This window comes from Ictalurus furcatus, chromosome 23 (assembly GCF_023375685.1).
Source record: "Ictalurus furcatus strain D&B chromosome 23, Billie_1.0, whole genome shotgun sequence".
In the NCBI taxonomy this organism is placed as follows: Eukaryota; Metazoa; Chordata; class Actinopteri; order Siluriformes; family Ictaluridae; genus Ictalurus; species Ictalurus furcatus.
In genome coordinates this window covers 16,093,233-16,115,331 of record NC_071277.1, presented here as the reverse complement: position 1 = coordinate 16,115,331, position 22,099 = coordinate 16,093,233, and the positions used below count along the sequence as shown (strand labels likewise).

Below are 22,099 nucleotides of genomic sequence, written 5' to 3'. Positions count from 1 at the left end.
CACAACTAACTTCTGCAATTCACCAGCTGTGATCCCTGGAGATTTTTTGGCCACTCGAACCATCCTCTTCACAGTGCGTTGATACAATATAGACACACTTCCTCTCCCAGGTTGATTCATAACATTCCCAGTTGTCTGGAACGTCATAATTATTGTCCTGATGGTGGAAATGGGCATTTTCAATACTTGTGCTATTTTCTTATAGCCATTTTCCATTTTGTGAAGCTCAACAACCTTTTGCCGCACATCACAGCTATATTCCTCAATCTTGCCCATTGTTATGAATGACTAAGGGAATTTGGCCTATGTGTTACCTCATAGTTATACCCCTGTAAAACATGGAGTCATGGTTGAAAAATTTCCTGTTCCTAGTCACCCAGGTGTACTAAAAAATTTTAAATATCAATGGGAATATACTTCAAATATATTTTACTCATATAAATTCATAGGGGTGCCAAGAATTGTTGCACACCTATATTTAACAAATATAATTTTTGATAAACTTGTGTTGTGTTTGCAATTGTTTGATATCCATGAGAGTATTTTTGTGAATTCTTTTAACAAAAGATCAAAAGGTTCAACAATAAAGACAATTTTTCACAGCCTTCTTTGCTCATATTTACCAAGGGTGCCAATATTAGTGGAGGGCATTGTACACTGGTTGACACGTAGCCCAGTTCTTAAAAATGTTTCCTGCAGAAAGGAATGAGATTATTTAGTTCTGCGTTTATTTTCTGTAAAATGTTCACAGGAGGCTATTGGCGTCTATTGGTATGTGAATGGAGCTTGTGCTGTGATTAGTATGCAGAGACACACTCGTAATGCCAACGAGGGAACTTGTGTGTGTGTGTGTGTGTGTGTGTGTGTGTGTGTGTTTGTGTGCTGATGAATTGACTGCCATTCAGTTTCTTAGCAACGTGGCCAGGTTGTTTGTGTTTGTATGTGCATGTTCGCATAATTATGCCACAAGGCTAAGTGACTTCGCATATACCTCATCAGCGACCCAAATGTTTCCATTAGAAAAATGTTACCATGTTAGTTCTGCGTTAAAATTATTATTATCATCCACATGACTCTCTGTGTCCTCACGTAAATTTACAGCACTTAATATAGCTATCTGGAATAATGCAGAATGTTTTATTGAGAATGGTTTTGACACAAATTAAAGAAAATGTTTATAACTATTGGTTATAAATGACACAGCTTAAAAGCACATGTGAGTTACTGTGTGTGTGTGTGTGTGTGTGTGTTTTCTCTCAGGGTGGGGAGCACTGTTACTACCACGGAACGGTACGAGATATTCCCAAGTCCTTTGTGGCGCTGTCCACTTGCCATGGAATGCAGTAAGTTTTTTTTTTCTTCTAGTACACCCCGTACAAACACCCACACACCTTTTAGCATTTTAAATAAAAATTAGTGAGGACCAGCTAAATGTCCCCACAAGGTCAAAACTGTCCGATATTCCTATCCTTGTGGTGACATTTGATCCTCACCCAACACATTTACCCAGAGCATTTTCTTTGTTGGGAGGCATGGTGGCTCAGTTGTTTGCACCCCCAGGGTCAGGGGTTTGTGTGGATGTGTGTGTGATTGTTCCCTGCGATGGGTTGGCCCCTAGGGATAGGCTCCAGGCTCCCCGTGACCCTGTGTAGGATAAGCGGTATGGAAATGGATGGATGGGTTTTCGTTGTTGCTGATATTTAACAAAATGTTATATTTCTATGGAAATCCAGCTGCTCACTAGTGTAATATCACACGGTGTATGTCCACCCTTACACGACTAAACGTAGAACTTTTTTTGCCATAGAATATGTAAATATTATACTTACTTGCATAGTATGTCAGCAGTGAAACTGATATATCGACATCCATTATATTACATCCTCTTTCTCATTATCATACCAAATCATACACACACACACACACACACACACACACATTAATAGATAAACACATTCTTGTATACAACAGTGACAGGCCAAAGCAGTAATTATCCCATTCAGCAATTAGAGCTGCATAATTATCACATGCTTTTATCGTCTCATGTTGTATCTCGCACACACTCAGTTCAAGTGTCTGCATTCATGTATGAGTGTTTGAGTGTTTACACTGGAGGTGTGATTGGGAATGCTTTTTAATCCTACTCCAATCCTTACCATTCCCACAGTTATTTTTGTTTGGTTCACTGGGTTGGATGGATTTCTCATAAACAGATTAGCAACGTAAACCACTATGACCCTGGTCAGAAGAAATGATGTAATGCAGATGAATGAATGAATGAAATCAGTAAAATACGTTACATAGTAATGTGTGAGATCTCAGTAAGCTCTCATGTTCATGAACAAGGCCACCTGTACCTTCTTTCTACCGACTGAATATGAATGAGATATAAAGGGTGTTTGTTGAGATCTTGTTGTGTGTGTTCTGTTTAAGTTTAGCGCAGATAAAGTAAAAAGTCGAGTAATGAATCATGGTTTGGAGAAATATTGCAGGTATCTTCTCTACATTCATAACTTTCATTTCCATTATTACTTTCACTTACCAAACACTGGTCCTTTTTACAGTTTTCAGCTCTGCGGTTTCGGTGATTCTGTGCCCACTGTAGCGTCAAATTTCTGTTTCTGGGTGACAGGAGTGAAATCTAACTCAAGGTTTGAGGTGCTTTTCAGCTTACCACGGTTGTAAAGAGTGTTTATGTGAGTTACCGTAACCTTTCTGTCAGCTTGAGCCAGTCTCCACGGCCGTTTTCCCCGGCCTCTCTGATTATCAAGGCGCTTCTGCCTACAGAACTGCTACTCACCGGATATTGTTTGTTTTTTTGTGCCATTCTCGGCTGATCAGCAGTTTCGGTGTAACAGGTGTTCCTATTAAAGTGGCCGGTGAATGTACAGTGACAAGTAACTGAAACATTTCAATATATTTTGCCCCCGAATGTTTCACTTGTCCTTCTGTTCGGATATATCTTTGTGTAGACTTTGAACAGTGCAGTTTAGCTGACCTAATTATGTTTATGCATATTGTATATCATGAAAATGGTTTGAAATTATGCCAGTAAACAGCTCAAATTTTCTAATGGGAAAAACTATGAGTTTACAATGTTTACTTCCTCTTCCTGTTGAATGGCTGATTCTGATTGGTTCGTATTTTTCTTTAAAAAAAAAAATTCAAAAGTCACATTTTTCTATTTAAAACAGAGACATTTTCAGTACTTCTGTATAAAATATATTGAGGAAAAGTCACTTAGTGATGTCTTAATAAGCTTCAGAACAATCATGGCTAATCTTGGTAAATATTAGAGGATGATAACCAGAAATGTTTAGCTACAAATCTGTATACGATGTTAGCGAGCTAATGTTAGTCATGTACACCAGTAACATTTAGCCACAAAACATGTCTAGCTAATTTTAGTGATGTATATTTTTTTTACATCACAAAAACCTGCCATTTTAACAGGGGTGTGTAGACTTTTTATATCCACTATATGATGACACAAATGAAGATTTAGATACTGAAATCCCACTCGCACCTACCAGTGACAAATACAAGCTGTTTTATTAGCAGTTAGCTAAGTGACTAGCGTTAGTGCTAATGTGATATTCAGTTTTTGGGACAGCAAGAGAATTTTGGGCGGTTCAGATTTCTTTGTTCATGCATGAATTGCAAGATGTAGATAGAGAGGACAGAATTATTATTATTATTATTATTATTATTATTATTATTGTACATTTTTGAGAACACACACAGCCACAGTGGCTCACTCTTTAGCTCCTTGTGTGCTGTCCCAAACTTGGTCATATTCCCAAGGTGCCTGATAAGATTTCTATAAAGATCTAGGGCTTTTCCTTTCTCTCTCTCTCTCTCTCTCTCTTTCTCTCCCCCATGCATACACACACAGGCTCATGCACACACAAACACACACACACACATACACACAGAGCCGTGCTGATGTGTGCTCCTCCGGGATAGCTCAGTTCCTTTTGTCAGTATTTTTAGTGTAAGAAGGAGTCAGGTCAAATCTCTCTCTCTCTTGCTACATAAAGCACTAAATTAGAGCAGTGCACAGCTTACACACACGCATACACATACACACACCTCTTTTCTCTCCAAAACAATTATTGCAAAGGCATGTATTCAGACTACTTTCCAATGTAATATTAATAATAATAATAATAATGTGGAAAATTAGTAAAGCACTCTGATTACATATGGTGGAGGGAAACTGCGTGAACCGTCATGTTTTGTTTCTTTAAAGAACACCGTGTGATCATATTTGTTTTTGGTTTTGTTCTAGTCCTGTCTCCACCCCTATCCCATCATTGGCTTGTTTACCTATAGTGATCACCTGTCCTATGGTTAGCTCTGGAATAAGTTGTCTTTGTCTTTTTATATCCTCCGTGTGCTATTGTTGGTTGCGTAGTCTTACTGTGAATTACCGTGAAGTATTCTTGAGCCTTGTTTTCCCCTTTTGTTCGTGTTTTCGACTCTCTGTGTTTGGATATTGATTATGGATTAGCATTTATTAACTTTGCCTGCTTATATGTTTTTTCACACTTTTCTCCGCAATTTGGTCACCTGCCAATTCCCATCAGGCCAGGTTAAACTGTTTGTTTTTTTTACTTAAACCAGCCACATTAAGCCAGCCGGCCAATAATAAAGCCGACAATAAAAATTTTTATATATATATATATATATATATATATATATATATATATATATATATATATATATATATACACATACATATATGTACATATACACACACACACACATACATATATATATATATATATATATATATATATATATATATATATGTAAAATATTAATGGCTGGATGAGTCACACATGATTTGGCATAATAGAAACTACTGCTTACAAACCTCTATTGGTTTTCTGTTACAGTAATGGTGCTGTCATAGTCAAAAGATGCTATCATAAACAAATTCTCTTTCTATCTTCTCTCTCTCACACACACACACACACACACACACACACACACACACACACCCATCATCCACACTGAGCTGAGGTCAACCAATTAGAGGCTGAGGCCAGAGAGCAGGGTGGGTGTGTGTGTGTGGGTGGGTGTGGGTGTGTGTGTGTTTGTGCGCACTCACTATGATCAAAAAAGTCCCCAGTCTAGGTGGTAATTAATTTTATTTATAAGCTTTTAAAAGATTGGCTCTTCAGATGCGAAGGGGAGAATGTCACAAGTGTGTGTGTGTGTGTGTGTGTATGCGTGCATGATATAGTGCTTGTACGTGGCATAATATACAGGACGAGTTCACCTTGCTGTCTCTAAGAGAGGGGTTCGGTAGTGATTCAGCTGACTGAGTCCAGACTCCAGGACATAATGACATTGTCTGTGTGTTTATGTCTGGAGCAGTCCGATATCTGGACAAACACACACCAGAGGGCTAAGATGGGACTATACTTGGGATAATGAAGTATTATAACTGCCATTAAAGGAATACTCCAATGTTTCTCCAACCTAATCTCTATCCATCATATACTCTATGTAGCGTATGTGATTATTGCAGCAAAATATTTTCCAATGTCCGCTGTACTAAGAAAAGAACAGTCTAAACTCACATAGAAGTCTAGGAGCAGTTGTCGAATTCCATCAAAAATATGACTGCATATCACAGTTCAAAAATATCACTCAATAAAGAAGTTAGAGACAGACTTGAGAGAACATCTTACGAAAGTTATTTTGAAGAAGTTTTATCTGGAACAATACAGTAGTCCTGGTTATTGAGACGTCCTAGAAGGTTTACCAGGAAACCTCACACCGTCAGATGTATCCATCTTTGAAAACACAAATGATGATGTAGAATTAGCTAAACAATTCGTGTGCTACATAAACTATGCTTCTCTTTAACATTTATGGACAAAAATTCAACAGCTGCCCTTAAGACGTCCATTATTAACGTGTTGTCTGTAGTAAATATATATAATAGATTACATTAAAAAAAAAAACACTGTAAAATGACTTTAAGTACATAAAAGTAAACACAGAAGATTAAAACAGCATTATACTTATATAGTCTTGGTCAGTCTAAGTCCAGTTAAGCAAGAGCGCCTTGTATAAATATTCACCCCTTGAACCAATCCACATTTTGTAATGTTACAATGGGATTGTTATACTTTGAAAAAAATAGAAATAAAAATATAGATACCTATATACAGTATACTTATTAGAATGCGTCGTTTAAAAGCAGTGAATTGTTCCTACACTGAATTACTGACTACGTTTACATGCACATCAAATTTCCGTGTAAGGTCTATATTCGGGTTGCAGCCGTATTCTGAATACGGCGTTTATATTCATACCGGCATCGGAATATTCCTGAATACGAGGTTGTTGTAAGTATGCCGATCTACGCGTGGGCTTTTCCTTTCCCGCTGTTATTTCCCGGGAGATTCAAAATGCTGCCGTTGCTTCCCACGATTCCTTGCGGACTGAGCAAGCATCTCCTTTCAGTGGATTTTCTGAATAAGGTGTTTACGTGCAACAAATTTCCGATTAAAACAGGCATAATCCAGGGGTGCTTATCAGAATTTGGGAAATCAGAATATTGTCTGAATCTGAATCGGGCAATCGGATTGCGGTGTTTACATGACTCAGTACTAATTAAAATATTGGCAAATTCAGATTCATTTTGGAATACTGATGTGCACATAAACACAGTCATTGTCAGGATACAGCTGAGGCAGGCACTCTGATTTTATTCACAGGAGAAAGACGTAATCCAAAAAAGGTTGTCAAACAACTTGCAAGTGTCAGGCGACAACATTAACAAGGGCAGGCAAGAGCAAAAACGTGAATAACAAAACTAGGTCAAACCAGAAAGACTATCACATAAGGCCTGGCACAAAAGGACACAGAACATATACTTCGCCGTGCATGTGAGTGCATGTAAATACTGTGAGTGTGGCTGTGACTGTGGTCGAGTCCAGGTGTGTGTGAACGTCAGACTGTTTGGGTATTCCTCGGCGGCCATATCTGTAGGCCGTACTGAATTCTGAATCTGTGCTGTGTAGCTAGTTAGACGCCGAAATTGTTATATATTCACAATAGTGTCATATGTTATTTTAGTATTATTTATATAATAGTTCAACATTATTTCACAGTCCTATGTAGAAGAAGGGTGTAGTCTGAGCCTAAGTGTTCGGCTCAATAGGGATAAATTCCCACACTTAAAATCTGTATCCTGTGTTTATATGTTTCTGTAAAGCTGCTTTGAGACACTGTTAAAAGCGCTATATAAATACAATTGAATTGAATTGAAAAAAAGCTGTGCACTCTTAGAAATTTTGCATTGATAAAAAGCACACATTTCTGACCTTTGCAGTTGTGCTGAAGTGAGAATTTGAATGTGTGTGTCTGAAAGGCATTAAAAATATCTACACTTGTATGACCTTTTTACTTCCCTGTATGCCTAAGGCTTAATGATCTCTGCCTTTTTTCTGTTTCGTTATCTAGCGGGATGTTTTTTGATGGAAATCACACGTACCTGATAGAACCGGATGAAGAGAGCAAGGAGAATGTAAGTAAAGGTCCATGTTCTCTCTCTCTCTCTCTCTCTCTCTCTCTCTCTCTCTCTCACACACACACACACACACACAAACATTCTCTGATTGTCTTTAATTGACTCGAGTGATTTGAGCCATTATTTGAACCGTCAGCCATATTGCTATTGCAATTTATTATACATATATTTAAAAATAAACAACTTCTATTCTAGATTTACCTCAAAGGTAAACATCTAAGTAAAGTCATGAGCTATTTAACCGGGTTATTCCTGGCCCAGCATGTTATATCTTTGTCCTAATCAATAGCGATATGTGAGCCTTTTGTTCCGTGTCAGCAGAGCTAGTACTCTTAGCCACTAATGTCTGACAGTGCTAGCAATGTTAATGCAATAAGGCTCAGAGTAAGGAGCCTGAGGTAATTATTGTTATTTTTTTAGCTGTAAATGGAGTTTGGGTGATAGACATGACCATCCATGTCTGAACAATCATGAATGAATGTAATTCGTTCAAAGACAGACAGGAGTCATTTGAATTAGCATGTTAGCCTGTTGTCTAATTATAATGGCAGCTAGGAGATGTGAATTCTCTGAGTTTGTAGTGCAGTGCGGTGATTATGGGCATCTCATAGACATTTAAATGAAAGATTAATACGGAGAATGTTTCGGAAAAGATGGAAATAGAGAGAGAGGCTTAGAGGAAGAAGAGTCAGGAAAACGTAGCTGATTAGCATAAAGCTAGTCTTAGTGTCCTGTTGTAACACAAATAGTTGATAGTGTGAAAAGTGTGCACAAAATTTTCACAGGATAAAAGTGTACAGCTTGTAATAGTAAAAGTTGAGATATAAACCTCATGTAAACCTAGAACCAAAACCGTTTTATAATAAGATTTGATCCCCATCCAGTCTTTTCAAGAGGTAAGAGTTCCTTTAACGTCTATGTTCATTTCTACTACATAGCAGCGACCCATTGACCCAGTCATCTCTTTTTATTTAGTAGTTAAACCAATTCAGAATGTATATTAAAACACCCAGTATATCTTATTTTAATTGTCAGCGGTATGCTTACAAGTGTGGATGTAAATAAGACAAGGTGTTTCAATAATTGTATTTCAACTGTACCTTGTATCTTCGAGGTATAAAAAAAAAATGACCAACATATAATGTCATGTAGCATAAATATAATTTGTAATATAGAAATTAAACATTTGATGTATGAAATAAGAGACCGCTCCATTTTAGTAAAAATATAAATATAAATAAGACTTTAATGGATAAGTAGAAGGCAGCACTTGGAGTTGCAAAGCTAAAGGATCTAACAGCCATGCATTATTCATCTTGTGGAAGAAATGTACTGATGATGGAGAAACAGAGCAGAGAGAGAGAGAGAGAGAGATGAAAACAGAAGCCTATCTAGGTCCATACTTTACACTAGGAAGATGGGCATTTTTTTAATGTGAATGATTATTAACGCTTCAGCTGCAGTTCCTTCTTTCTAACAGATTTCTGTACCAGCTTTATCAGTATAAAAACAGCTTCTTTTTTTTTTGGATTAAAAAATTAGCTGTTGGTTCTATATCCCCTTGGTGTGGGTCACATTGGCATTTTCAAACAGACATTCAGCCAGGTTGGCGTGGCCTTTGCTTTCATGACGTCAGTGGAAGAGTGTATACTGGGTTTTTCAAGCAGCTTTTGATACAAGTTTTGAATTTGTGCCCTTGAAATGTACATTGAATTATATCCAGAATTTGGAAATTCTGATAAAAAAGCACATAAGTATAACATGGAACATGGAAAAAGGTGAGGGAGATCTACAGGGTGTCCCAAAACTCTCGATACATAAAGGACTATTTATGCCAGAAACACATCTGTTGTGCTTTCGTCAGTGGGTGTTCGTGGACGTCCACTTCTCAGTCGGTCCGCAACACTTCCAGTCTTTTTGAATTTGTTAATAAGTTTGGCAGCAGTGTCGTGTGTGATGTGCTCACCATGTTTCCTGTTGAAGTCCAACGCAACCTTGCGACAGCTTCCCGATCCAGCCGTGAGGATGATTTCAATACGTTTTTCTTTTGTCAAAGGCGTCCTTAAAGGCTATCTGTATGTATGTATGTATATATATATATATACACACACAAACTGAGTATGAAATAATATAAACTAAGTATTTTGGAAGACATTTTGCTAAAAAGTGTTAATTTCCCCTATGTATGGAGACTTTCGGGACACCCTGTAGTCTCTCCATGAGTGTTGTGCTGTTTTGTTTGATGTCACTTTCAATTTCTTTAATCATTCATCAAGCTCTTTACCCTGGTCAGACTGATGATGGGTCCGAAGACTGTCTTGTTAACAGTGGGTGTGATAATAGGTGGTAATGCATCCTGAATGGGATCTCAGAGCACCAGGCACATAAACATTCATTCCTAGGGGCAATCCAGAGTAGCCATTCCTCCTACCGGCATGTTTCTGGGAGGTGGGAGGAAACCAGAGAATGTGGATGAAACCCACACGGAGAACATGTGAGACTCTTCACAGACAGTAACTTGAGCTCAGTTCCAGTGATCCTGGAGCTATGAGACCGTAACTCTACCTGCTGTGCCACTGTGCCACCAATTTCTAATTATGTTGGTGGATAACTGGATGCGTAAGTCCTTCTGTCCAGATCCTAAAGACCTACCCAATACCATGATGAAGAAAATCCTGATTTGATCATTTTCCATGTAAGATTTTAACACTTGGATGCCAAATGTTAACAATGAAAGGAAACTATTACTACAGAGATGAAATACAACATGCAAGTTAAAAGAAACAAAAAATTTGAGATGTAGAAATTGTATTTCCCAGAGTTCCTCTTCTCTGGACATTCTCTGAAGGCTCTAGGAGGTTTCCCTCTGTAACTCACATTGTGTAGGACTTAGAACCTACAAAACATTTCGATAAACTCAGCACTCACTCAGAAGGATGTAATGATGCTCATGGTAACCTTCCTTCTTTTCCTAATTAGAGACTAAAGTAAGTATGCTGTTACAGACAAACTTGAAGAATTACAGTCCATTCTCCTAGCTCTCATTTAGGCATGAGTTTGGAGGAGTCAGAACTTTATCCACCATTCTTTTCTTAAGAACGCCACTTCTGTCTTCCCACCATAAAGGAGGTCAGTAATAAAAGCAGTCATGCAGTGACCTCACCACCACACTTACTGCCCCTAAAGATGACCCAGCTTCTCTGAGCCATTTCCTGTGTGGTTTTGTTGACCATTAGCACTGACCCCGTCACCTCATGACTAGGTGATGCAGTGATGTGACGAGTTCAGACGTGACAGTAATCCATAGAGACGAATTCAACCCACTTGGCCATATGGCTCATGCATCTGTCATCCGCAGTGCTGCAGTAGAAATGTGTCCCTCTTTGGCCACCATACTGTGTCTCAGTGTGGGACGCTGCAGAGGATGCCCGAAGCCAAAAGCATCTTGTACCTGTGCTTAATGTGCAGCCACCGTAAAATCAGATACAAAATGTCTTCTGTTTACTAGTTTGCACTAGTCTGTTTATTAACGTGGTGTTTTGACTCATCTGTTTATTAATATGTGGTGTTTTGACTTGTTTGGACTCGCTTGTTTATATTATGTGATGCTTTGACTAGTTTGGGCTCGCTTGTTTATATTATGTGGTGCTTTGACTCATTTGGGCTCGCTTGTTTATATTATGTGGTGCTTTGACTCATTTTTTTATATTATGTGATGCTTTGACTAGTTTGGGCTCGCTTGTTTATATTATGTGATGCTTTGACTAGTTTGGGCTCGCTTGTTTATATTATGTGATGCTTTGACTCGTTTGGGCTCGCTTGTTTATATTATGTGATGCTTTGACTCATTTTTTTATATTATGTGGTGCTTTGACTCATTTGGGCTCGCTTGTTTATATTATGTGATGCTTTGACTCATTTGGGCTCGCTTGTTTATATTATGTGGTGCTTTGACTCATTTTTTTATATTATGTGATGCTTTGACTAGTTTGGGCTCGCTTGTTTATATTATGTGATGCTTTGACTAGTTTGGGCTCGCTTGTTTATATTATGTGATGCTTTGACTCGTTTGGGCTCGCTTGTTTATATTATGTGATGCTTTGACTCATTTTTTTATATTATGTGGTGCTTTGACTCATTTGGGCTCGCTTGTTTATATTATGTGATGCTTTGACTCATTTTTTTATATTATGTGGTGCTTTGACTCGTTTGGGCTCGCTTGTGTATATTATGTGATGCTTTGACTAGTTTGGGCTCGCTTGTTTATATTATGTGGTGCTTTGACTAGTTTGGGCTCGCTTGTTTATATTATGTGGTGCTTTGACTAGTTTTTTATATTATGTGGTGTTTTGACTCGTCTGTTTATATTATGTGATGTTTTGACTCGTTTATACTTATCTGCTTATATTATGTGGTGTTTTGTCTCTTTTGGACTCATTTGTTTATATTACATGGTGTTTTGACTCGTTTATACTTATCTGTTTATATTATGTGGTGTTTTGACTCGTTTATACATGTTGGTTTATTAATGTGGTGTTTTGATTCGTTTATACATGTCTGTTTATATTATGTGGTGTTTTGCCTCATCTGTTTATAACATGTGCTGTTTTCACTAGTTTGGACTCGTCTGTTTATAACGTGCCGTTTTCACTAGTTTGGACTCGTCTGTTTATAACGTGCCGTTTTCACTAGTTTGGACTCGTCTGTTCATGACCTTTAGGTTTATTTTTTGGCCTGTGTTTTGCACTGGAGGTTTTTTTAGACTCCTTTTTTGTTATGTCTGCAGTTTGACAGACATGATGCCACTGTTGCTGTTTCTGCTCAAAAAAGCTATGTCCCTGTTACAGCATTGCCTCTAGAGAGAGCCAGGTAGAACGTGCAGGACTAGCCATACTTGCTCATTCTCTCTCGCACACACGTTTTCTCTGTCATCCATACAAACACCAACCAGTCAGGAAGCACACACCTTTTAGTCTTTGTCTCCTCAGTACCACACATCTGAAGCACAGACTGTGTGTGTGCGCGAGTGTATCTGAATGTGTGTATAAGCTTTTACGCTTTGCATAGGCACATTTAAAATATGGTCTCTTCCATTTCCCCCTATCTTTACTTTTGTTTACTTGTTCCTTTTTCTACCCCCTTTTCTCCAATCTGTCTTTCTTCCCTTTTATGTCTATCCTGCTCTCTCATGTAGGGTCATCGGTTCATGCATGGGGGATTATGGGAAGCACATGCCATTCCCCAACCTGCTTCTTATTCATGAGCCAGTTCCCTAGAGAGAACAAGCTGATACACACCCTCAATCAAACACTACCCCCTCTTCACACGTACACATACATTCACCCTTATCCCTCATAACCTACCCCCTCATCACATGCACTCACTCATGCCCTCATATCCTGCCCCTTCTTTGTCTTCACACATGTACACACCCCATCTCATTTCTACACCAAACCATCTGAGAGACCATCTGCCTTTAGACCCCTAATCCTTTACAGAATTTCCCCCTCTTGTGGGAGTGCGTGATGGAGGGGGAAGGGGTAGAAACCCAGCGTGATGCTAGTGAACGAGGGGGGAATTATGTTCTCTGTTCCATTGTGTAGTTTTTAAACATCAGTATTTCCCTTAAGTGAGGCAAAGCGATCAGACATCTGTTGTGACTTTCAATTAGCAGTGAGTAAATGTTAGCATCCATGGCTTTGTGTCAAAATGAGTCAAAATAGTGAACCAAACAAATGAGTCACTGGCCAAGAGGCATTTTACACAATGAAAACAGTCTCACATACCCATAGCACATTTAATCCAACAGTCTCAGCTGTGTTAATATGAAAACACATATTAAAGCCAGAATGTCTATTACAGATTCTGGTTTTCGCCGAGGTGTAGCTTCTCCAGGCTGTAAGCTCATTATCAAGGGACGAGTCTCTACTGAGCGTACGAGAGGGCGACACTCTTATTTAAGAGCTGTATGCTATTAACGTAGTGACCTTTGCAAATACACATTACGAACATGACAAAAATCTTTAGGGAATTATGTAACAGTTATGCTGCCATATTTTGTGTGTCGTATTTCTAATTCATAGCACACAAGCAGCATAAACAGGTTTTGTTCTCCTGTAATAGATCACGGTGGGGTGCCAGCGGGGCAGTCAGCCACTTTATTGTCAGGTCTCAGTATACCATCAGTGGCTTGTATTATTCCGTACCACTACATTAGGAATAACAAAAAAAAAAAAAAAAGTAATCTAAATGTAATACATATAGAACAACGTTTAAGAGCGGGTAAAAGATCCATATGGTGCACTTTTCTTGTATTTAAAAATAATAATAATAAATTTCCCATTTTTATAGATGTAGTCCCCTTATATCATATGTGTGGTTCTAAAACAAATTTAACAGGCTGTTTTTGTTACTGTACTCTGAAAGAGGAAATCAACACTAAATTTGAGCTGCCAGTACATTCATACACACGTTTGTTGGTTTAGGTTTACTATGGTTTCTACCCCATGAGACTGAATATTCCTTTCAGCTGTCTGTAACCCTGCCTCATCCCCTTGTCAAAAAAGAGGAAATTTAGTCCTCTATTCCAAATCAGTGAGCAGCAATCTTTTTTTTCTTTGCAATTTGAATATGGTTTATCCTAATACTAACTGTTCCAAGTTTCAAAATGTTCAAACATTTTTTCTTTACGAAATGTGATTTTGTAAAAATATACACATTCAGAAATCATTCAGTTGATTCTTTTAAACAGTGTTTTTTGGTTTTGTTTTTTTTTATTAAGTTTAGACATTAGTAATCTATGCTCGGAGGAATGGGCATTTTATAAAAAATAAAAAAAGATTAGTTCTAAAAACAAAACATTAAAATTGCACCTACAATTTTTTTTCTTATTAAACATCAGAATGCATCTTAACATGAAGATGTTAGTCATCATAACAACATAGCATTCACTAAGCTGATCCCTCAGCCCTGGATATTCTTTAAAATTCAGAAATGTAAAAATACAAAACAAAAATAAGATGTTAAAAAGAAAGAAAGAAAGAAAAATAATTAAAATCACAAATGTATAAAAAGGTGGCACACTTAAAAAGAGCACTTCATATCTGAATAACGTTTTAATCCTTCAGTATTAGTATAAAACATAAAGAAATGAATGTGATGCTTCGTTAAGCTTAAAAAGACAAACAGGGGAAATGATCCTCTGTCCCTCACTGCACAACACAATGTAACAGGAATAGAACAGCTGCCCTTTATCAGTTTTTAGTTCCCTATAAAATAATTTAAAAAAGGCTTGAGAAGTCCTGAAGAACCCTGATGTAATGGCATTACCATTTAACAAAGGCAGATCAACACCATGAGCAGTGTTTGTAGTGTCTATAAAGCATTGTGTGTTAATATCAGTGTTCGTTTAAAAGTGAGTGTGAATTAAGTGCAAAATACAGTGTAGTGAAGCAGCTGACTGTTTTGTTTCAGCTACAGTGTCAGCGCTTTTTGTTTAGTGACGTTGACCATTTACAGTGCACGTGCAATCAGTGTGTTTTTTTTTTGTAAACCATGAGGGGGGAAAAGTCTCATCCAAAGATGCAGGAAGCGTCGTCTCTCAGCACAGCTGACCAGACTGACAGCATCCACCTCATTTGGGTCACAGGCAAAATTGTAGCAGACATCCTCACATTAACCCTTATGTTCTGTTCAGGTGAAAATGTCCGTTTCAAATGTCTACTAGACAGTAGAAAAATCAAAAAAAAAAAGTGAACATTTTCAACATAAAACCTGTTCTTGGTTCAATTCCAGAAAGGTGGATGAAAACAACTGAAACTATTATTATCTAAATTAACATGAAGTGAATACTAATATTCCGGGAGATTATCAGTATTCGCCTCTGTACATGATGTATAGGAAAATTCATTCTTAAACATTATTCTATTTTGAACAACTTACAGATATTAGACCACAGTAGATTACTTCTTCAATTTGAATTATTATTGATGGATACTGTGAGTTTGTGAACTTGAGAAATTGACAATCTTGTAAACGAAGAACTGTAAAATATAATTGTCCCTTTAATTATCTGTTTCAGGGGTGGACAAATTAGTACCCATAGCTTCTGGGATAAGCAGATTTCATGTGTAGGCTATTTGGGTTTTTCTTATTTGTAGTGGACTGGTGGATAAGTAGGTTTAACAACAATAAAGAAAGAAAGAAAGAAAAAAGCCTCATATAAAACCCCATGAACACATTAATTATCCTTGGTCTGTATTATTGCACCAATTAGGTTTCCAGGCAACCAAAAGATGGGACTGGGCAATTTTATTTGTCCAGGTGGCTAGCTAATGATTTTATGATTTTTTTTGATCATTATTATCTATTACCAGATTTTCTGTCGTCTTAAAAGGTGGCAAATTGGTCCTAATTTATCTCACAGAGATTACTGGAAGTGTATTTTTTAATCACATGATTATTTTCATTAACATTGCTTGGTCTGATGATAAGTGTGATTCAAATAAGACATTTTGTGTATGCAGAGTTGCATGGCCTGGGTCAGTGGGACGTCCATTGCCGATTAGTGATCATGAGTCATGTACTGAAGGACGGTTTTTTAGTGTATAGCTACTGAAAGTGGATTTCTATCGCTGTCACTCTGTCAGCAGGGGGATGTCGATCTCAATTGCTGAGTGACGTGATCGTGTGGAGTAGCGATGTCCAGCATACCTCTGAGAAGGGGCAATGCTTACAGAGGGAGCGTAACTCTGTGAGGGGGCGTAACTCTGCGAGGGGGCGTAACTCTGCGAGGGGGCGTAACCATAAGCCTGCGAGGCTCCTGCTTCGGACCTGTAGCCATCAGCCACTGACATCTGGGCCATGTATACCTGAGGCGGTACAGGTGGGCCTGGCATGGGCTGTGGGTATCCCGGGGCTTGCACGAAAGCCGGAGCATCTAGAACAGCAGGGGGGAAGTTCTGAGGAGCGTAGTTCACAGGAGACGGCAGGCCGTTGGTCATTAGTGGCTGAGCAGAAACGCTGCTGCTCATGGCGGGTAGCTCATGCAGGGGCAGCCAGAAGGGGGAGGGCAGTTTTTTGCACATGCAGTACCACATGAACATCAGCAGAGCGGCGAACTCAAGGCCGCCGGCACTGCCAATAGCCACATACGCTGCAAACTCTGTGGCGAAAATGTCAGCGTAGCGCGAGTTCAACTCACGTGTGTGGAACAGGAACCAGATGGATGGAGGCATAGCGATGGCACCTCCTATCAAGAGGAACATCCCAGCCACCAGGTGGCACCCTGAGCTGTTCACAATGCAGCGGCTAGACTTTATGTCGTCTGGGGTTGTTGAGCAACATGCCGTCTTGCACATGCCTGTGAGAATGAGCAGCAGAGCCAGGCCAGAGAAGAACATACCTGTGGAAAAGAAGAATCCATACTTCACTATAGAAAACACTAAACTGTACAGGATCCTGTTTTTTTTTTTTAAAGCAGTAAATAAATTTAAAGCAACTTTTAAAGGGGTATGTATGTCATGTTAGAGTCTGCAATTTCACCGAAAACATTGACAAGCCCTTACTACAGGTTTTGATACAATTTACAGACGTTTTAAAGTAACTAATTCTGGGAGTGTGAGCGTCACGTGCCGTTTCTAGCAACAAACACCAACCTGTTGGCAAGCAGAACTGCAGCAGCCTGAGATCCAGCTGGTCTACTCTGGAGTACCACTCTGCGTCAAAGTAATAACACCCGCTGGATCCATCTCGCCGGACACATTTGGTCCACAGTCCGTCGTACACTGTAACATTCTTGGCGTTGAGGTTAAAGGTGATAAGACGTGTTGTCCTCCATTGAGGGATGACTGTAGCGACGGCTAATCCACCCACCGAGAGCAGGGCGATGATGAAGGAAAACGCGTTCGTGGCATGGATGTCACGGCAAGACATGGTGGAGAAACAGTTCTAGCACTAAGCCTGAAAACAAGTAGAAGGGCAGGTTTGAAAATATTTAAAGAAGTGCAAATCAGGCTTCTGAGATATTTTGGCTATAGGAGTATACTGACTATAACCCTAATGACTAATGACCATATCCCTAATCATACAGCATTTCATCTCTCTACCATTCACTCCAGGATTTTGTGATTTTGCAATCGCAGAAATGAACGTAAAATCAAGCAAACTCCATAATATTCGGAGGAGCTCGCCATTTTTTCTAAATTACAGCAGATTTGGACCAAGATGCGTCACGTGACGTCATAACAACGAGCATTCAGCCAAAGCCATCTTCGATTCACGTGCATTGTATGCGATTACAGCTAAAATGTCTCATTTACCATTTAACATCACTGTGAAAGACCGTGCAAGACAATTTTGTGCGATTGCGATTTCACCAATTCAAGTCGTTTTCCTTTATTTAAAAAAAAGCACAAAAAACTCTGCAAGCTGCATCACAAAAATTTTGGGGGGGAAAGCCACAACAATCACAAAATACATCAAATAAACCTCTGTGAAATCCTGTACGGACTCTTGTCTATACATTACTAACAGTACTCACAGGAACCATTGTTCGGTCTTCTATTCAACCTCCAATTAAAGCTAATGCATGTGTATCAGTGACTAAACCCCAAACAATACACATCTCTCAGGGGCTGTGTTATCAGCGTCTGCCAGAAACAACACACTTCACAGGACGTCATTAATGCCCTCAGAGACCACAGAACAAGGCTTGGTTTCTTCACACCTTGCATCTGTAATAACATTCAAGAACTTAAAGATTTTACATATTTATCCCTGTAATCTTGCCTTTTTTAAAAAAAAAATCATTTCGGTTTAAGCCAGGATTTTTCCCGAGCGTAATTAAAAACCTTGGGAAGGAATGGAGTTTATTTTTCAGCTGAAACCAGGCACAAAGTTGATAGTTGAGATATTAATCTCAAAGATGTTATCAATTCTTTCGATTGTAATGTCACCCCATGAATTTTCTTTTAAAATGTAATAATCCATCCTGGGAAATACCACTTCCATAAAGTCAAACATGGAAAATGTAATTGTAAATCTTGTGTCAATGTCAAATTTATATATATATATATATATATATATATATATATATATATATATATATATATATATACACATACACATTTTTTTTCCATTTAAGGAAGACTAAAGTTTATTTTTCATCCTAGCATTTAAGTTCCTAGTTGTCTTTAACATGGACATCCCATCTTGCAGTTAGTTTTCTTCCTCTTTCTGTATATAATAGCAATAAAAAATAAATAATTAGCACGTTATAATTGTACATTACATATACATTTTCTAGGTGTTTCTAAATATTTAGTAGTAAACATGTACAATGATGAACACTTCTCCATGAGTTTAAAGCTGATTTGTTTCTAGGTGAAGATGTGCACTACTGTAGTTAGCTGAAACCGTTAACTCGAGCTAGTTCAGCTAAACACGGAGCGTCTGCTTGGTTTTTATTTTTATATCTCGAAAGTATTGTAGTATTTATGAAATACTTATATTGAGAAACTGTATACTAACTGCTGTTTTAATCCTGTATTCGCCGCACATGAAGCCAAAAATCTGGGTGAATATTAACCTGCTGCTTGGTGGCTAACACTGCAAGCTAAACAGCTAGCATAACTAACTAGCTTATCAACCTGTTGCTCTTCGGTTCTTTTCAAGTCTGCTTAACTCCGTGTATTTGAACGAATATCGAAAAGGAAACGATAGCCTACCTGTGGACGTGTGAATATGGCTATTTCAGTGAAATATTTACTCATTTTTCCGCGTTTTGTCGTTAACGACTCCAGAGTTTCCTCCAGGAAAGACTTCCTGAGGCGCGTGAACAGGCGGCTCCTTCTGACGTCACATGCGCGTTCACGCGTTCAAACACGCACACGTAACGCAGTACACTCCTGTGCTGTAATTTAGCTTTAATTATTTTAAGATGTATTTTTGTTTGGGTTTTTGTTGTTAGTGTATTAGATATTTATTGAAGTTGTATTTTTTTTCGATAGAACATTTATTTTATGTGTAAAATGGAAACTTGTTGGTGTCAGAGTTCATCTCCTGTGCACAGCTTGCTTCAGGTCACCTCACAGATGTTTAGTTGGATTCAGGTCTGGGCTCTGGTTGGGTCATCCAAAAACACTGATCTTCTTTTGGTTAAGTCGTTCCTTTGTTGATTTGGATGTACGCTTTGGGTCATTGTCGTACTGAAAGGTGAAATTCCTAATCATCTTCAGCTTACTAGCAGACCACCTGAAGGTTTTGCACTAAAATTGACTATTTATAGCTATTCATGATTCCATCCACCTTGATAAAAGCCCCAGTTCTGGCTGAAGAAAAGCAGCCCTGTCGCATGATGCTGCCACCACCATGCTTCACCAAACATACCTTTTGGATTTATGGAATTATTATACCTTTGGAAAGGTCTCATCAGATACATTTTGGCACACGGTTTGGGGTGATTTAGTTGAGCTTGGAAGTTTTTTGTGAGAAAGGGCTTCTGTCTAGCCATCCTACCCTATACCCCAGACATGTGAAGAATATGAGAGATTGTTGTCACATGCACAGAGTAATCAGTACTTCCTGCAGATATTCCTGCAGCTCCTTTAATGTTGCCATAGGTCTCTTGGTAGCCTTCCTGGTAAGATTTTGTCTTGTCCATTATAAATTTTGGAGGGACGTCCTGTTCTTGGTGGTCACTGTGGTACCCTCATTTTCTCTATTTGTTGATGATGATGGTCTTTATGGTGTGCCATTGTACATCTAATGTCCTGATCGATAGCTTTCAAAAAGCGAGATATTGTACATGCTTTGTAAGCTCTTTGTGGACCATGGCTTCAGCAGTCAGATGAAATCAAGAAGATGTAAAGTAAATCCTACAGAAACAGCTGGTCTTTATTTGGGGTTAATCAGAATAATTTCATTGATGACAGCTGTATGGTAATTCATGGTAATTTTGAACATGAGATTGAATGTGATTGGTTCATTCTGAACACAGCCACACCCCCAATTATAAAAGCATGTGCACACTTATGCAACAAGGTTATTGTAAGGTTGTTGTTTTTTTTTTCCTATTGTCCCTAAAATGTTTCTGATTGTTTTTCACTTAATTTTTATACGTTGTAATTTCACATTGAGGGTGGGAAAACTTCTGACATCCTTTATATTGGTTTCATTTTTTTTACATCACAAAAACTGCCATTTTAACAGGGTGTGTAGACTTTTTATATCCTTTCTATGCACTTTGTGCATGTTTGACTCTCATTATGCATACTTTGGCACATCCATAACTCTTCTATCTCCCACAATTCTCTCTGCAGGAGCACGTCCAAGTGCACATGATCTATAAATCTCCAGGCCTCCAGCCTCCAGGGGATTACGTCCCACCTCGTAAGTCCACTTCTTTCATGGCACTCAAATTAGTAATATCATTTCATCGATTTGCAATTAACATTTGTTTGTTAAATCAAAATGAGGTCCACTGGCATTTGGATAATATTCTTATGTTTCAGTTATGAATTTTGTACTGAAGTTATTTTATTTTTATGAATGAAATGGTGAATTCATTTACTTCCTCCTAATTGTATTGCTGTTTTGATAAGTTGATCTTGCAGAGTCGCCGTTCCAGAGTCCTCCACTCTTCACCGGAGCAGCACACAGGAGAAAAAAGAGAGAAGTAAACTTCCTTTGTACAAAATATGACATTCTCTTCCATGCAGTGTCTGTGAATAAGACAGACAGATGGAAGGATGGATGGATTGATAGATAGATAGATAGATAGTCAGTTCTCGAAGTTGATGTGTTGGAAGCAGGAAAAATGGGCAAGTGTAAGGGTCTGAGTGACTTTAGCAAGGGCCAAATTGTGATGGCAAGACGACTGGGTCAGAGCATCTCCAAAACGGCAGGTCTTGTGGGGTGTTCCCGGTATGCAGTGGTTACTACATACCAAAAGTGGTCCAGGGAAGGAGAACCGGTGAATGTAAACAATAAGTATAGGACAACAGAACAATAGACAACAAGATTGTATTTCATTAAGTGTCATGCCAACATATAATGTACAGTCATCACATTGTGTTCAGCTGATTGTTTTTGCTGATCGTCTTTTATCACCATCGTGTCTCCAGGTGTTGCAAAGTTCCCACAGTGTCGAGGATGAGACTAAATATATCGAGCTGATGGTTATCAATGACCACCTGATGGTAAGATATCAAATTGCATTCACATTAGTCATTTAGCAGATGTTCTTATCCAGAGAACTGTGCAAAATGTACAAAACGTGCAAGCGGCTGAAGGCAAACAGATACAACGCACTCATTAAGAAAGTCATTAAGCTCTTAATTTCAAAGACTAGAGACCAATGCTTTGTACAAGCATTTGGAAACCTAATGTTTCAGAAATGTAATCTGATATTTAGTCTTCTCTAAGAGTCAGGAGGTGGACGGAGAAAAAAAAAAAGTCAAGATGAGTGCCATCGCTGGCACAGTAGTAGGAACAGTCATGTGATCTGATCACAGTGCCTAGCGATTTAGTATACAGAGAAGAACAAGA

At 38.5% G+C, this 22,099-nt stretch overlaps 2 protein-coding genes across 3 annotated transcripts in view; one reads left to right on the top strand and one right to left on the bottom strand.

Moving 5' to 3' along the window:
- adam22 (ADAM metallopeptidase domain 22) overlaps positions 1-22,099 on the top strand; it is a 91,485-nt gene that overhangs the window by 37,347 nt on the left and 32,039 nt on the right. The window contains exons 6-10 of the mRNA XM_053611622.1: positions 1,261-1,343; positions 7,486-7,549; positions 20,872-20,941; positions 21,154-21,227; positions 21,676-21,750. Of these exons, the coding sequence (XP_053467597.1) occupies positions 1,261-1,343; positions 7,486-7,549; positions 20,872-20,941; positions 21,154-21,227; positions 21,676-21,750 (366 nt within the window). The remainder of the gene's footprint in view (positions 1-1,260; positions 1,344-7,485; positions 7,550-20,871; positions 20,942-21,153; positions 21,228-21,675; positions 21,751-22,099) is intronic.
- On the bottom strand, positions 14,244-19,397 carry cldn12 (claudin 12). 2 transcript variants are annotated; one of them, XM_053611629.1, is made up of 3 exons: positions 19,279-19,397; positions 17,209-17,512; positions 14,244-16,955 (listed from the first exon to the last, which is right to left on the bottom strand). In XM_053611629.1, the coding sequence occupies exons 2-3, from the start codon at positions 17,483-17,485 to the stop codon at positions 16,189-16,191; spliced, it is 1,044 nt and encodes a 347-aa protein (XP_053467604.1). In that variant the 5' UTR covers positions 17,486-17,512; positions 19,279-19,397; the 3' UTR covers positions 14,244-16,188. The 2 variants fall into 2 exon arrangements, with proteins under 2 accessions (XP_053467604.1, XP_053467605.1); XM_053611630.1 differs by having other exon boundaries at positions 19,320-19,385.

Excerpts from the sequence above, each read along its gene's own strand:
- cldn12 (XM_053611629.1), bottom strand. The coding sequence starts at position 17,485 with ATGTCTTGCCGTGACATCCATGCCACGAACGCGTTTTCCTTCATCATC. Across the intron at positions 16,956-17,208 it reads GCAGTTCTGCTTGCCAACAG|GTATGTTCTTCTCTGGCCTG; the intron begins GTTGGTGTTTGT and ends TCTTTTCCACAG.